General features: G+C 37.5%; 2 protein-coding genes and 1 pseudogene across 11 annotated transcripts in view; 1 reads left to right on the forward strand and 2 right to left on the reverse strand.

The window, feature by feature from the left end:
- The window catches only part of LOC134210866 (zinc finger protein ZFP2-like), a 36,334-nt gene extending 24,109 nt beyond the window's left edge, over positions 1–12,225 (reverse strand). For 6 of the 10 annotated variants that reach the window (XM_062687243.1, XM_062687242.1, XM_062687245.1 and 3 more), the window contains exon 1: positions 11,904–12,224. In XM_062687243.1, the coding sequence (XP_062543227.1) occupies positions 11,904–11,918 (15 nt within the window). In that variant the 5' untranslated portion in view covers positions 11,919–12,224. Of the gene's footprint in view, positions 1–11,903 lie in introns of all 10 variants that reach the window. The other 4 variants (XM_062687246.1, XM_062687249.1, XM_062687250.1 and 1 more) reach the window with 2 other exon arrangements.
- Positions 434–2,469, forward strand: LOC134215263 (uncharacterized; annotated as a pseudogene).
- LOC134215284 (uncharacterized) lies at positions 2,517–5,211 on the reverse strand. The gene is made up of 3 exons (XM_062694505.1): positions 4,596–5,211; positions 4,225–4,488; positions 2,517–3,883 (listed from the first exon to the last, which is right to left on the reverse strand). Exons 1-3 carry the CDS (start codon positions 4,615–4,617, stop codon positions 2,517–2,519), a joined length of 1,653 nt encoding a protein of 550 aa, XP_062550489.1. The 5' UTR covers positions 4,618–5,211.
- Positions 12,226–13,252: the final 1,027 nt, after the last annotated feature.

A 13,252-nucleotide genomic window follows, 5' to 3' on the forward strand; every position in this document is an offset into this window, starting at 1 on the left:
CACTACCAACCTTTTCCCGATCGAGAACCTGTTCAGAACATCCACTCAGGGAATGCATTCTCTTCAATTTAAAAAAAATGTGCTGATTTGAGTTTATTTATAGAAAAGATAATGGATCAATTTAAAATGGGGTAGACTGGGTAAAATTCAATAGAGGAGTCTCACGAAGAGACCGTTTTCAGATTGTTTGGCGCAAAATGGGTGGACCACTAGCACTTGTCTAACTACTGAGTTCATCTTCTAGCGCTGGACTTTGAACACCACGATCGATTTTTTTTTTCTCAATTGGCATTCAAATGCAAAACATAATCCTATGGTGGCGACACCTACATTTCAGTTGTGTAATTGACGAAGTGATTAGAAGTTTAATTTCCATAGATTGCAGCGATACGGTGCTGAGCGAAATAATCCTTTTTCGTGTGATAAATCCAGGATGCAGCAAATGGAAACCAGTTCAAAAGGTAGAAATTATAGTTTTCTTTGTCATATGCGTATTTGTGATATTTGAATTCGTGTTATTGTATGCAATAATTGAGATCCGGTTTCATTTAGTGCAATTTGAGGTTAGTATATTTTGTTCAAATTTCAGGTACCGAAGATCGGGATGTCGAAGTTACTATCGTCGACATTCTTGATTACGTTGGTGACTCTGTACGGCCAATCAAGGAAGGATTTGCGGTTTTCAATGCAAACCATATAGTTTGTCTTGGATATCGAACATTCAATTCGAGTAATGTCCATATCACAGCATACGTTACACAAAGTTCTCATCCGGTCTCATTCTCCGCACCAAGTTAATCTCAACTTGGGATCATCGGTGGACGATTGGAAGCTAGGCTGTTCATGTAAAGCTGGGACGGCGAAGTGTAAGCACATTATTGCTTGCCTTCTTTACATTGAAAAGTGAGTAATTTTCTTCTGCATGTAGGATCTTGTTATACATGGGGTTTATCTGAATATCATTATTAACCATTTTAGGTACAGGAAGCTGGAGTTTCTTTCGTGCACTGACGTATCGCAAGCATGGGGTTTGTCAAAGTCCCAAAAAATGACACCTTGGGGAGCTAAACGGGTTCAAGATATGTGCTGTGCGCCTACTGTTAAAAAATTAGAAGACAAACACAGTTTGGAGGAAGAATGCATAATTTCCGAGTCATTCACAAGGATACTTTCGGGTAAAAACAATTTGTAATTTCTAGTTTTTGTACGTATACTTCGACCTACCAGAAGTCCATTTATTCTCTTCGAAGAAATGATGTTTGATAATTTCCCAGTGTCTAAATATTACATTTAATAAATACAATTGATTCACACTCACTTTATATCTATATAGCTCATCCTCATACGCATTTTTTATTTTATTTTTCAGTTGCGAAAAATTCAGCAGTTTCCAAACATATGAGTGGACGACAGATGAATGAACCTATAATATATCCAAATCGAGCCGTGCAGGCTGTGTCCAGTATTGATACTTCGCCGCTATTTTGCACAACGGAAGAAATCATATACTGCTTATCGCTTACGCATAATCGAATTGAATCCATTTCTTGTGCGTTCAGAAATGACAACGAACTTGATTATTACAATTCAAATATGACTACTGATATTAACCGATCAGCAGAAATAGCTGTGTCTACTAGGGAGCAAAATTCAAATGAGTGGATGTTCCAAAGATCTACCAGAATAACAGCCAGTTCATGTTACAAACTATATACTTACCTCAGAAACAAAACACCTAACTGGACTAAGAAAATTGATAACTATTGGAATACAAAACCATTAGGAGTCAAAGCGGTTATATATGGAAGAAATGTAGAGGTGAAGGCATTTGAATGCTATCGTAGAATGCGTAACCCGCTGATAAAAAAGTGTGGATTGGTTATTCACCCAGCAGAACCTTGGATTGCAGGTTCTCCAGACGGAGTTGATCCGCTAACAACAACATTACTTGAAATCAAATGTCCTATTGGCAGTGAAGCTAGTTTGGAAGACATTTTGCAATCTCGAAACGTGAAGCGATATCTGAAAAAGTCTGAAAATGCACAGATATATGAATTAAACCAAAACCATGAATATTACTGCCAAGTGCAAGTTAATCTATGGATATTGAATTGCTCAATTTGCGACTTTATCGTATATTCAGAAAAAGATAACGATTTCATAGTTGTTGAAATTCCATACAATCTTGAATATACGAGCAAAATCGTTAACTCCCTGAAACAATTGTATTTTGACAAAATGTTCCCAACGCTAATAAAATGATGTATTTGAAGCTTTTCAATGATTTGTGTAATAAAAACTATCGTTGAGCTCTGATGTAACAGTTATTTTATTGAACACATATGCTAAAAATGAAACTTAACATTAAAACTTTATTAATATACAGCAGTAGTAGAACCAATAAATGCAGGGTTGGTCCAAATTCACATCCAACCCAATGATAAAAAAATGCAGATTCAAATCGTTTGACAAATTCTCAACTTTTATCTAATTACATCTATATTCCTTTGACCTCATCAGAACTTGTTATCAGCCAGAATTGGTGCAGTAAGGTTTACAATTCCACAAACTATTATTGTTATGTCATCTATATGTCCAAGGATTGGAGGTGTTACACAGTCAGTTAAAACATTGAAAATTTTAATCCGTTGAATCACCCTTTCAACATGAATCCTTGCTTTGGCAATGGCCTCGTTATTGCTGGCCTCCAATGGACTAAGCCGCTCACTTCGCATAAATGGGGGTATATGCAGTTTTATATGATTTGTGAGGCATTCATGTTGAATCGAAACACCCTTATCTACCATCACTTCGTCGCGGTGTGCCTCCAGACGATTAATAATTTGCTCCTGATTGAAGATATATTTGTCCGATGATTTGCCAGTGTATGCATTACTTATAAACGATATTAGTCCCGCGGGGGTGACTCCTATTAGAAACTTGATTGTTCGACGACCTTTATAATTCGAATAGCACGAAATTCTACAGTTAAGGCATTTCGGTGTCGCAACTGGAACTTCCGTGCAGTCGAGCACGATAGTAACGTTTGGAAAATGTTCTCGAAAACACAACGGAATGTTCTTTAATATTTCTTCCTTTGCTGGCCAGTATACGAATGGTTTGAGAACCCTGCGCAATATTTGTACCATGTGCGAAAAATAATTTGAGACTGTTACGCCTGATATGCGGAATAATATTCCTAACGCTTCAAATGACAAATTCTGTTTCAGTTTCGCCAGCGTTAAAATAACGCGATTGGTAGTATGCATGCTGAACTGTCTGCAATAGAAAGATGTCTCAAGCTTTCTACAAGCTAAACAAATTTCTTCCAACAAGACTAGAGTTGGCACGCCAGTCCAAATGTTAACCTCTTTGTCTGTCAATAACAAGTCCGACAAAATGAAGTTTTCGGATTTAGCTTTGCTTACTTGTGAGTTAGATATTGCAGATTTGTTATATGAGTTCTCTAAGAAGCTTGCCTTAACTGAATTCTGCAAACTATCTTTTTCCGCAGGTGGTTTTTTAGCGGTGCTCTCCGCAATCGGTGTATTTATCGAAAGCTGAGATGTGTCAAGCAGTAGGGTATCGTTTAAAATTTGACTTTCTTGAAAGCTCTGGCCAACCGCAAAATCATTTGATCTATTTCCACCGATTTCACCATCGTTATGATCCTCACACGAATCCACCACGAAAACCGGCACATGCGTGGATTGGTTCTCCGAAATCCGGTCACTTGAAGTATTTTTCTTCGCTTGATCCTCTTCGTGGCAATAGGTAGAACCGTGCGTGGGGCTAACTTCAGAAGAACTTGTTGAGTCCGAGCCGGTAGTTGTATTTGAGAAATTCAACGATGGAATGGCGTCTCGTTTTAAACGTGATCCACCTGTCAGATAAAAATGATAATTAGGGTTGGTGTACCATTCGGCGCCATACATAACAACTTTTTTAAAAAGCATGTGGGTGGACTTATATCAAGCATAATAAAATTTGTAATAATTCTCAAAATTGCTTAATCAAAAACAGGAACGCATGCACCAGTTGTGCACTATTCTTAATTTGGGTTCCTATTATTGCAATTCCTATTGTTTCCTATGGAATTGGTCATAATAGGACTACTAGTGTGACAACTGGTGCAAAGCACATCAAAAAGCTTAAGTTCGAACATAGAATAACCACTTATTACTTACCGGGACATTTTAGAGTTCGCCGTAGGTAGTTTAGAACACTTTAAAACTCGTATCCACTCCTTGAATCTAACATCTTTTCGACCAGGAAACTTATGTAGTTTTATGTCCCCTTCCGTTTTCGATCGACATTCTTCGACGTAACATATCCGGTTACTCCGCGGTGGGCAGGCATACTCACTATAATTATGATCTTCTAAGTGGATTGGCAAATTTAGCTTCTTTAAATCCCTTCGTGGAAGCTTTATTATCCGACTAATCTTCTTGGACGGAACTGCGGTAGCTTTCAAGTATCTGGAAGTCACTATAAAACAAATAAGAAGATTGAAATGGGCTTCAGATATATATACTCAATTGTAAGCATTTGTCTTGTATTGACGAATTGGATTTCAAGTATAAATAATAAATTACCTTTAACAAAATCAGATAACATGAAATGACGATTACAAATCAGTAGGCCTGTTGTGTCATCAGCTTCTTTCAAACCCAAGGCAATCTTCCACCTACGTTGGATTTGCTTTCCAGTCGGAAAACGGTGCAAACTTGTCTTTCGTTTGCTGGGTTTACATTTAGTGACGCAGCAGGATCCTCCATATTTCACCGAATGTTCCAGCTTCACTGATGGAACTGCGGTCTTCCTGAGTTTCCATCGTGTGTCTGGAGTCAAGTAAAAATAAGCACAACTAATATGAAAATGCTAAATGTAAACACTTACTTTCTATAAAATCGCTGGTCACAAAATGTTGGCTGCAAATTTTCTCCTTGCGGTCTCCGGATAGGACCATGTATTTGGTCCACCGCGAATAAACTTTGTGCCCGGTAGATGGAACGGAAAAAAAATTTACTTTGTAGCCGGCTACACCGGAACGATTTTCGCAGCCAGGAATTACGCACTTCTGAACTGTCTTCATTTTGGCAACAACCACTCAAATACACAAAATGGAAAGTTTTACCGATCTAACGCGTCAAATAAAAACTTTTTCAGCTAATTTCGGCGAAAAATTGAAAAAGAGATCAAATATTTTGAAATAACAAATCTGTTTGACATTTAAATCAGATTATATCATCGTCATGGCAACAGCGCCATCTGATAGTGAATTTTTACTCTTGACAGCGAATAAGACTATTCAGGTATTTTTCTAGAACGTATCGTTTTCTTCAAAGCGATAACGCTTGGAGTTGAATATAACATTCTTTATCTAAATCCTTATGATTGGCGCAACAAACTTGGCACTTAGTATCCTCACAGACTTTTCTAGGTACTTGATCTTGTTAATCCCTAAAATAAAAAGAATATTAGTTATTCATTTTAAACATAAAAGCTAACCAGTCCTGGAGATCCAGTCATTTTTTCAAAACAAAACGGAAAAGTCTGACAGTAGTTGATGAACAATTAGGTTCTGCAGCGTCTGTATCTAACCTCAAACTGATGACTGATTAGTAGTACTTCGCGTTGGACTCGGGGGCAGCCAACCAATCACGAACTCGATCCTTGTCGGAGTCAGTGGAAAGTACTACTGAACTGTCAAAAAAGTTCATTCGACGAGGACCGAATTCATTCGTGACGTCATGCTGCAGAACCTAATAAAATCCATGGCTACTGAGACGTCGCCAAGAGCGTCGCCATATGTTTGTACACAGCATACGTCAAAGTTGATTCACCCCTTGTTTATTTATCGCTAGCGTGTAAAGCTGGATAGCCTTCTGGTACAACTTTGTTGTACGAGAAAGGCAAAAAGGTAATGTATTCATGAAGAAATACATCATACGGGTCTACTACGAAAGGCCGAATCACAAAAGGCCGAATCACGAATGGCCGAATTACAAAAGGCCGAAAGCAAAAAAGGCCGAATGCACAAAAGGCCGAAACCACAAAAGGCCGAAATCACAAAATACCTGCCGATTTTATTCATACTTTTTTTCATTCAAATACTTAATATAATTTAGAATATTCGGATTATTTTGTGATTTCTCAGTGAAGTCTTGTGAAGTCATTTTCTCAAAATGATATGCATTGAGGAACACCGCGTTACCGCAAGTTATACAGCTTTTGGTCAAAAGCATAATAATTGAAAAAGTCTATTTTGTTTAGCTTCTGATGTCGCAATTAGATCATGAGTAGTGCACATTAGAAATACTAGAATAAGAGATCGGCAAAGACGCCATCTTGTTTCCAATCGAACCGTCAAAAGCGGTTCCATTTCGACTTGTTTACTTTTTGCATCCATAAGAAGCAAGCAAAAAGTTCAAGTGCTGCCAGTATCATTTTCGCGATTTCATGCATTTTCATACGTTGCCATTTCGACAGTTTTTCACTCCGCCGGTCTCTGGTTATAGGGTTGCTAGTGCACATCATTAGCCAATGCACAACCATGCATCATGAAGTGCACAACTCCTACATTGATGCAAATCGGACTTCCGAACTTTTTTTTTCTCGAGAAAAAAATCTTATAAAAGTGTTGTCTCTGGGGGGGTTGTGTCCAAAACCACCCCCGTGACTACGGCATTGTGACAGATGATTCTGTTCCAATTCTGACCTTGTTATTACACTGGCCGGCATAATAAAGTGCCCACTTGCCGTTTTTCATACAAAATGGTCAACTTTGGAGCTCTAGATCTTGGGTTCCCGTGAACCGATTTGGCTGAAAATTTTACCAGAGCTCAGATATAACTTGAGTTTTAACATATCTATGTTTCGAGCATATTGACTCACAGGGTTAAAAATTATTGCGGTAATACCAACGTGAATTTTTGGCAAAAATTGTTTTTCAAATACCTCGAAAACTACATCTCTAAGTGTACAGGTATATATAGCAAACTTTTTGTATTGGCAAAATACGCGTTTTTGCTGAATATGTCATCAGTCTACAACCTATAGAATTCAAGATATTTAAAAATAAATTTTGCCAAAAAATTCACTTTGGTAATACCGCAATAATTTTTAACCTGTGAATCAATATGGTCGAAACTTAGATATGGTAAAATTCAAGTTATATCTGAGCTCTGGTAAAATTTTCAGCCAAATCGGTTCACGGAACCTGAGATCTAGAGCTCCAAAGTTGACCAATTTGTATGAAAACGGCAAGTGGGCACTTTATTATGCCGGCCAGTGTATATCTAGTCACTGTACGGCAGATATGCTCTTATGCTTTATTCCAGGAAAATGCGTGTTTTAAAAGAAGGCAGGAAGGGAAATATCATTCTGGAGAATTGATCGTTCTGGGAAATATTATTCTGATTCTGGGCATTGACCTACAACCTATCATACCTGCACAGAGCAACATATTGGGTCTTAATTTACGAACAAGTTCAAATTTCATTTGCCGAACACAAACATATTATCATCTAAAAGCTAGATTCATTACGGATAAATTACAATATCGCATTACTGCGATCGGAACAGAAAAAACCCAGATTAATCCACCTAGCGGCGATGGTACCTTTCTCGCGCAAAAGGTAATAAATGTAGTTTTTACGCTTACACCTCGATGATGTAGAAGAAAGGCAAAACAGTTACACCGTCTAATGTTATGATAGAAAATTTACACTAGTAGACGATAGATGGCACTGCCAAGTTTTTCGAATTTCCTATGTTCGAATTTTGACTTTCGGACAATTTCATAGTACTATGAAACTGAACGAAGAGCATACTTACGCCTAAATGCGTGCAACACGAGCATCTTCATAGTACGATGAAACTCTTAATGGGAGCAAGCCACGGATAAACTTTAAAAATATTCATAGATGCAAGGCATTTTTTATAACACATTATTGTTCTATGTGACTATGTCTCATCACTATTTTAATATTATCTATTTTTTGCAATTCGCAATTATTATGAAATTCAATAGTAATCAACAGCGGATGCAACTTGTTGCAAGAAAATCGGTTAAGAGTTTATATGTGAAAATTTGGCTAATGTTTTTTATGGCATTTTGTGCACACACACGGACATTTGTTCAGCTCATCGAGCTGAGTCGAATGGTATATAACACTATGGGTCTCCGGGACTTCTATCAAAAGTTCGAATTTTAGTGAAATGATAGCCTTTCGGTACAACTTAGTTGTACGAGAAAGGCAAAAACCCAACTTAATTCACCGAGTAGTGATACTGCCTTTCTCGCATTAAGCCAAGATACCAACCTTGTATGGTGCTAATATGGTTCAATGTACCATTTTCTTTATAACTTTTAAAACCCAACGGTCGATCGTTATCAAATTCAATAGTGACAACTAGGCTTTGCCCCCTGTCGAATGATATGAAAAGTTGTCTAATGTTTTTCGTAGCTTTTGTGCACACACATACACACATACATACACACGGACAGACAGACATTTGCTCAGCTCCACATGCTGAGTCGATTGGTATATAATACTATGGATCTCCGAATCTTCTATAAAAAAAAGTTCGTTTTCGTAGTGAAATGATAGCCTTTCGGTTAACTTTGTTGTGCGAGAAAGGCAAAAATGACGACAGACCAATTGAAATGTGTCTGTGTAAACGGTGAAGAGTGGCAAATCGGTTCGGTCCGTTGTTGTGCGGTTTATTAATCTCATTTTGTATACACTAAACTGTTTCCTTAGGTGGCTCGTATTGCCCCGATCACCTCTACATGTTTTCATTTTTGCTTCTAGTGGCTTCAATTTATTGTCAATCACCTGACTCAATATGTTTAATCTGAAAGATGCCGAAATACTTTGCAGAATAAAGTAGGTACGTTGCCCGGAAGTCTACAACAAAAGTTATAGCGCTTTGAAGATTGATTGTTCAAACTAGGGGAACGGTTCGCCACTTCATCTCATAGCTCCTATTTCCATCCCATCAAAAACAAAGCAATGGAAAGGAGTTTGGCTTGTTTATTATTTTTCTGATTTTTTTCAGCAGTGAGCACGCATGTTGACAAAAGGAAGCGACGAATTTGGTGCCGTATTTCTTTGTTTAGCGATGAGATGAATATATGTACAGTGAGATGGAGATCAAAACAGTTCCCCTATATGCAAGAAATCAATGTTTCTGCCAGCCCTACTGTGCTACCTATGGTTGTCAAAGGGTAAAATTCTCGCGTAACATACACGGAAGAAATAAACTACCCAATAGTGAGTTTAATTCACCCAACCTCGACCATCCGTACGGGAAGCCAAAATTGAGTAAGTAGGGTCGAAGTAGTTTGCCTTTACTCCCATGTTAAAAAAGTACCCAACGGAAAATTTATTGACCCAAATTTAAGTTTAATTCACTCAATTTCGACCTCAGGTAATAAAACTCAAAATTGGCTTCCCGTATTGAACTGGCGTCGTTGGATTGTTTGGCTCTTTTGTTTTTGACAACAAAAGAAAGAGTGGATGAAAGAGAAGAGAAAAAATAACTCAAAAGTTTAAAAATACTCAATTTTGGGTACTTTTTTTCTTCCGTGTATGATTACGGCTTATAAACCAAAACCATGATTTTTAATTTTCTGGCATGAACGTTTGCTTTGTAAATTATTCTTCATGATAGTTAAAACTCCGTACTTGATATCTCTTTAGAAACACATTAATTGCTATTTTGAGTGAACGTCTCATGAACCATTTGTACCATAGTGGTTTTTAAGTCCTTTGTTGGCGCCCTCAACTACCATGCGGAATGTTTGCTTTGGTTTTTAGGCCGTTCACTTTATATTGTTTATTTAGAAAAACTAGCTTCAAGTTATTTTCAAATGTATATTCTTACTAGGTTTTCGATATATCGCATAGCAGAACTGCTCTGGCTAACAAATCTAAACCAATCCGATGGTGTTAGCAGCTTTGAGCAAACGGCTTAAAAACCAGACGTGTTGACGATGATGCGAGTAAACGGCGCGATTTTTGTTTTAGCTGAAATTTTGTAGATTTCGAATGGTTTTTCATTTAATCTTGATCTGCTGTCATAATATAACAATTTACTTATAGTATTGACATGGTTTTGGCAATGAAATTAGTTTCTACTTCAATAAATGAATTAAATTAGTCATAGAAAATTTGAACCTCATTTTTTTCGGTTCAGCTTTGTTGGTTTTTCGCCCCAATCATATGTTGCTCGAGAATTGTTCTTCCTTTTTGTGCGGATTTTCACTTTGAGAAATAATTCCGAATGACTTCAAGGAGCTCACCAACCTATATGTATATATTACACTACTATAGATATATGATGTATGATGAACAATTTAATTTCTCCACACTAATTCCCACGCAAACTTGAAATGGCTAAATCAGCACAGACAAAAAGACGTAACAGCTCGAATAACTTTCTTAAAAATCCATCGCTCAGTTAACTGTTGTTCTCGGTTGTCTAGTTAGTTTCAACATAAGTACGAGTATAACTTTATCTTATTAGCATTGTTTTAGTCATAATAAAAATGACAAAATTTGCCCAACAATTTCTATTTTCTACATCTTTACATCAATATCCACTTTTTCCTTCTATCTAGCTCCTGCCTTACGATTTAACAAAGGGGTGTAGATGACAAAAACTTAAATTTTGAGAAAAATGTGTTCGAAGTTTTTCAATATTTTTTCGTTTCATACAAATCGTATGAAAGTTCAAAAAATTACTAATTTTCTATGAATCTATACATTTTTTTAAATAACGTGCAAACTATATCAACATATTGCCGCAAAGCTCTGAAATCAATGCATTGTTTGCTGTAGTCAACTCAAAATTGACTAAAATGTCATCTTCTCCCCACTGTTTCTAACCTCCTCAAATATTTAGAAGATTCTGTGAAAGAAAATGTAAAATTTCGATTACATTTCCGCTAATTTCAGGGAGATTAGACCCAACTCACGTTATCTTCTGCTTTATGTGGTAAAATGGGAGGAGTGTCAGCAGTTCCCGGTGGGAGCGGTTTTAATTAATGGGAAATTTGCAATAAAAAAAGTGTAAGACTTTTGTCACAATGTCAATTTAGGACGACTTGAAACCCTTGAAACACACGTTCCTCCAGGCCTATTAGTTGGAAATTCGATTTTAAGCCATGCACAATTTAATAAAGAAAATTCAAAGTTTGAATAAAGATTCTCTTCAAACTTCCGTATTCTGCTGACCAGTTCTGTTTGTTTAAGGGCAAGGGCCAACATAGCACACAAATAATACATCGCTTCAAACAGCCGGGGCGTCTTCATCCATCATTAATCGCCAGTTGCCTCCCTTCCCTTCTATATAAGTCTATCACGGTTTACCCACCGCCTCTATCCGTCACCGCGTGCCGTGCAAAACCCTGACCTGTGATCAATTTTATTCTCTTTATGCCTAATGTAGCTATGTGGAGACCGGTGTTCCTCCAGGAAGATCACATTCTAAAAATGGATTTCGTTTTTTTCTTCATAGTCGGGTAAATTACAACAAATTAATCAATCTGCACCGACTGATTACATGAGCATTCGCTTCTAATTTCACGCGAGACATTTTTGTTACCCTTTCAATATTGATGTTGCTCTCCTATGAAACTCACCGCGTGCTGCAACCAGCAGCAGCAGTGTGCAGGAATTTATTTGGTGAGCCTTCATCTTTTTTTTTCGCTCGTGTTTCCTTTTCCCTTTTTATGTTCGTCGGTGAACTCCGCAAGCACACCACATAAATGGATAAGGAAAAATACATTTTCACCCCCAAGTCTGTACCCAAAACTGAGTAATAATGTTTCTGTTCCGGCATCCGACAATAATGGGAGATTGGATGGAAAAAAGAAGCAGCAAGGTACTCACCAGCGGATAAAACATTATTTTGAACAAAAATTTCCTCCTTATGAAACAATGATTCTACTGAAAAAAAACCGACGATCTCCCGAAATGGACGCTACAATTCCGCCGCAAACAATTTTTGTACAACTCGCGACACTTTGCGTGATTCTTTTACAAATAATATCGAATAAAATGAATATTGAGCGACTGTGGCTCCTGTTGTAGGAAAAATTTATGTATTTTCCTATCACACTTCTTCACTTTACTCTTGCTGCTGCTACTTGGCCAGCATCGAATGTGGTGCTTTTTCCTCTTTGCGGACTGGCGGTGCACGGACGAGATTGGTGTGCGTGTCCACCCGAAGCGGCAAACGACGAGCGAAATTGTGACGTTCGGGGCGAAAACCGCGAGATCAACGGGCAACGCCCAGGTGGCAAAACAAGACAAATGGCTTTTCAAGCTTTTGCTACGAATAAGGACAAAGATTCGAGAAAGAGTTCTGCCACGCAAAAAATAATAGACCAATGCAAACTTTAACTTGACAACCTCACTTATTTTGACAGTTCACAGAGCTTGTTTACAAGGTGTTACAAGAAAAATCGATAAGGAGAAAATTAAAATTCATATTTTTAGTTAAAAATTGCTGTGATCCGAATACACTCTGAAATAATTTTAAACAAAATAGATTTAAAGTCATACTAAGGGTCTGTTCAAATATTACGTAACGCGAAAAACGTTGTTTTTAAGAACCCCCCACCCCCTTGTAACAATCCGTAACAAAATTCAGTACTTCCCCCACCCCTATGCGTAACGCGTAACGTAACAAATGCTGTTTTTGAGAAAGATCCTAATTTTGATATAACTTGAAGAACGGTGCAATACATTATTATGTATTGTATATTTCATGCTTTTTTCAAGATATTAAATATTTTTTTGAAAATGAAATAATATTTTTTCTCTATGCAATTAACTTGTTACGCGTAACAATATTTCGAAGGACCCCTACCCCCTATATTTTGCGTAACAAATCATAACAAAAATTAATCTACCCCCCACCCCCTATTGCGTTACGTAATATTTGAACAGACCCAAATGGCTATTCGCCTGGTTGACCCCGGCAATAAGTTTAACTGCCGACAAAACGAGCTTAGTATAACTTTCACTTATGTGGAGAAAGTATAATATGGAAAGATTTCCGAGATGGATTCTGCAGCGGACAATTTTGTTTTGTTTGGGCTTTGTTATACTAATGACACACTGATGGTATTCGTACCATGGTACAAGTTATTACCACAGGTGGGTCGCCTTGTACCATGCTGGTACAACGTGGAAAACCATGGTACAATATGTACTAGGGTATATAACCGTGGTAT

The sequence above is a fragment of the Armigeres subalbatus genome, chromosome 2 (genome assembly GCF_024139115.2).
Source record: "Armigeres subalbatus isolate Guangzhou_Male chromosome 2, GZ_Asu_2, whole genome shotgun sequence".
In the NCBI taxonomy this organism is placed as follows: Eukaryota; Metazoa; Arthropoda; class Insecta; order Diptera; family Culicidae; genus Armigeres; species Armigeres subalbatus.

Excerpts from the sequence above, each read along its gene's own strand:
- LOC134215284 (XM_062694505.1), bottom strand. The coding sequence starts at position 4,617 with ATGTTATCTGATTTTGTTAAAG. Across the intron at positions 4,489-4,595 it reads GTTATCTGATTTTGTTAAAG|TGACTTCCAGATACTTGAAA; the intron begins GTAATTTATTAT and ends TTTGTTTTATAG. Across the intron at positions 3,884-4,224 it reads GTGGATACGAGTTTTAAAGT|GTGGATCACGTTTAAAACGA; the intron begins GTTCTAAACTAC and ends TTTATCTGACAG.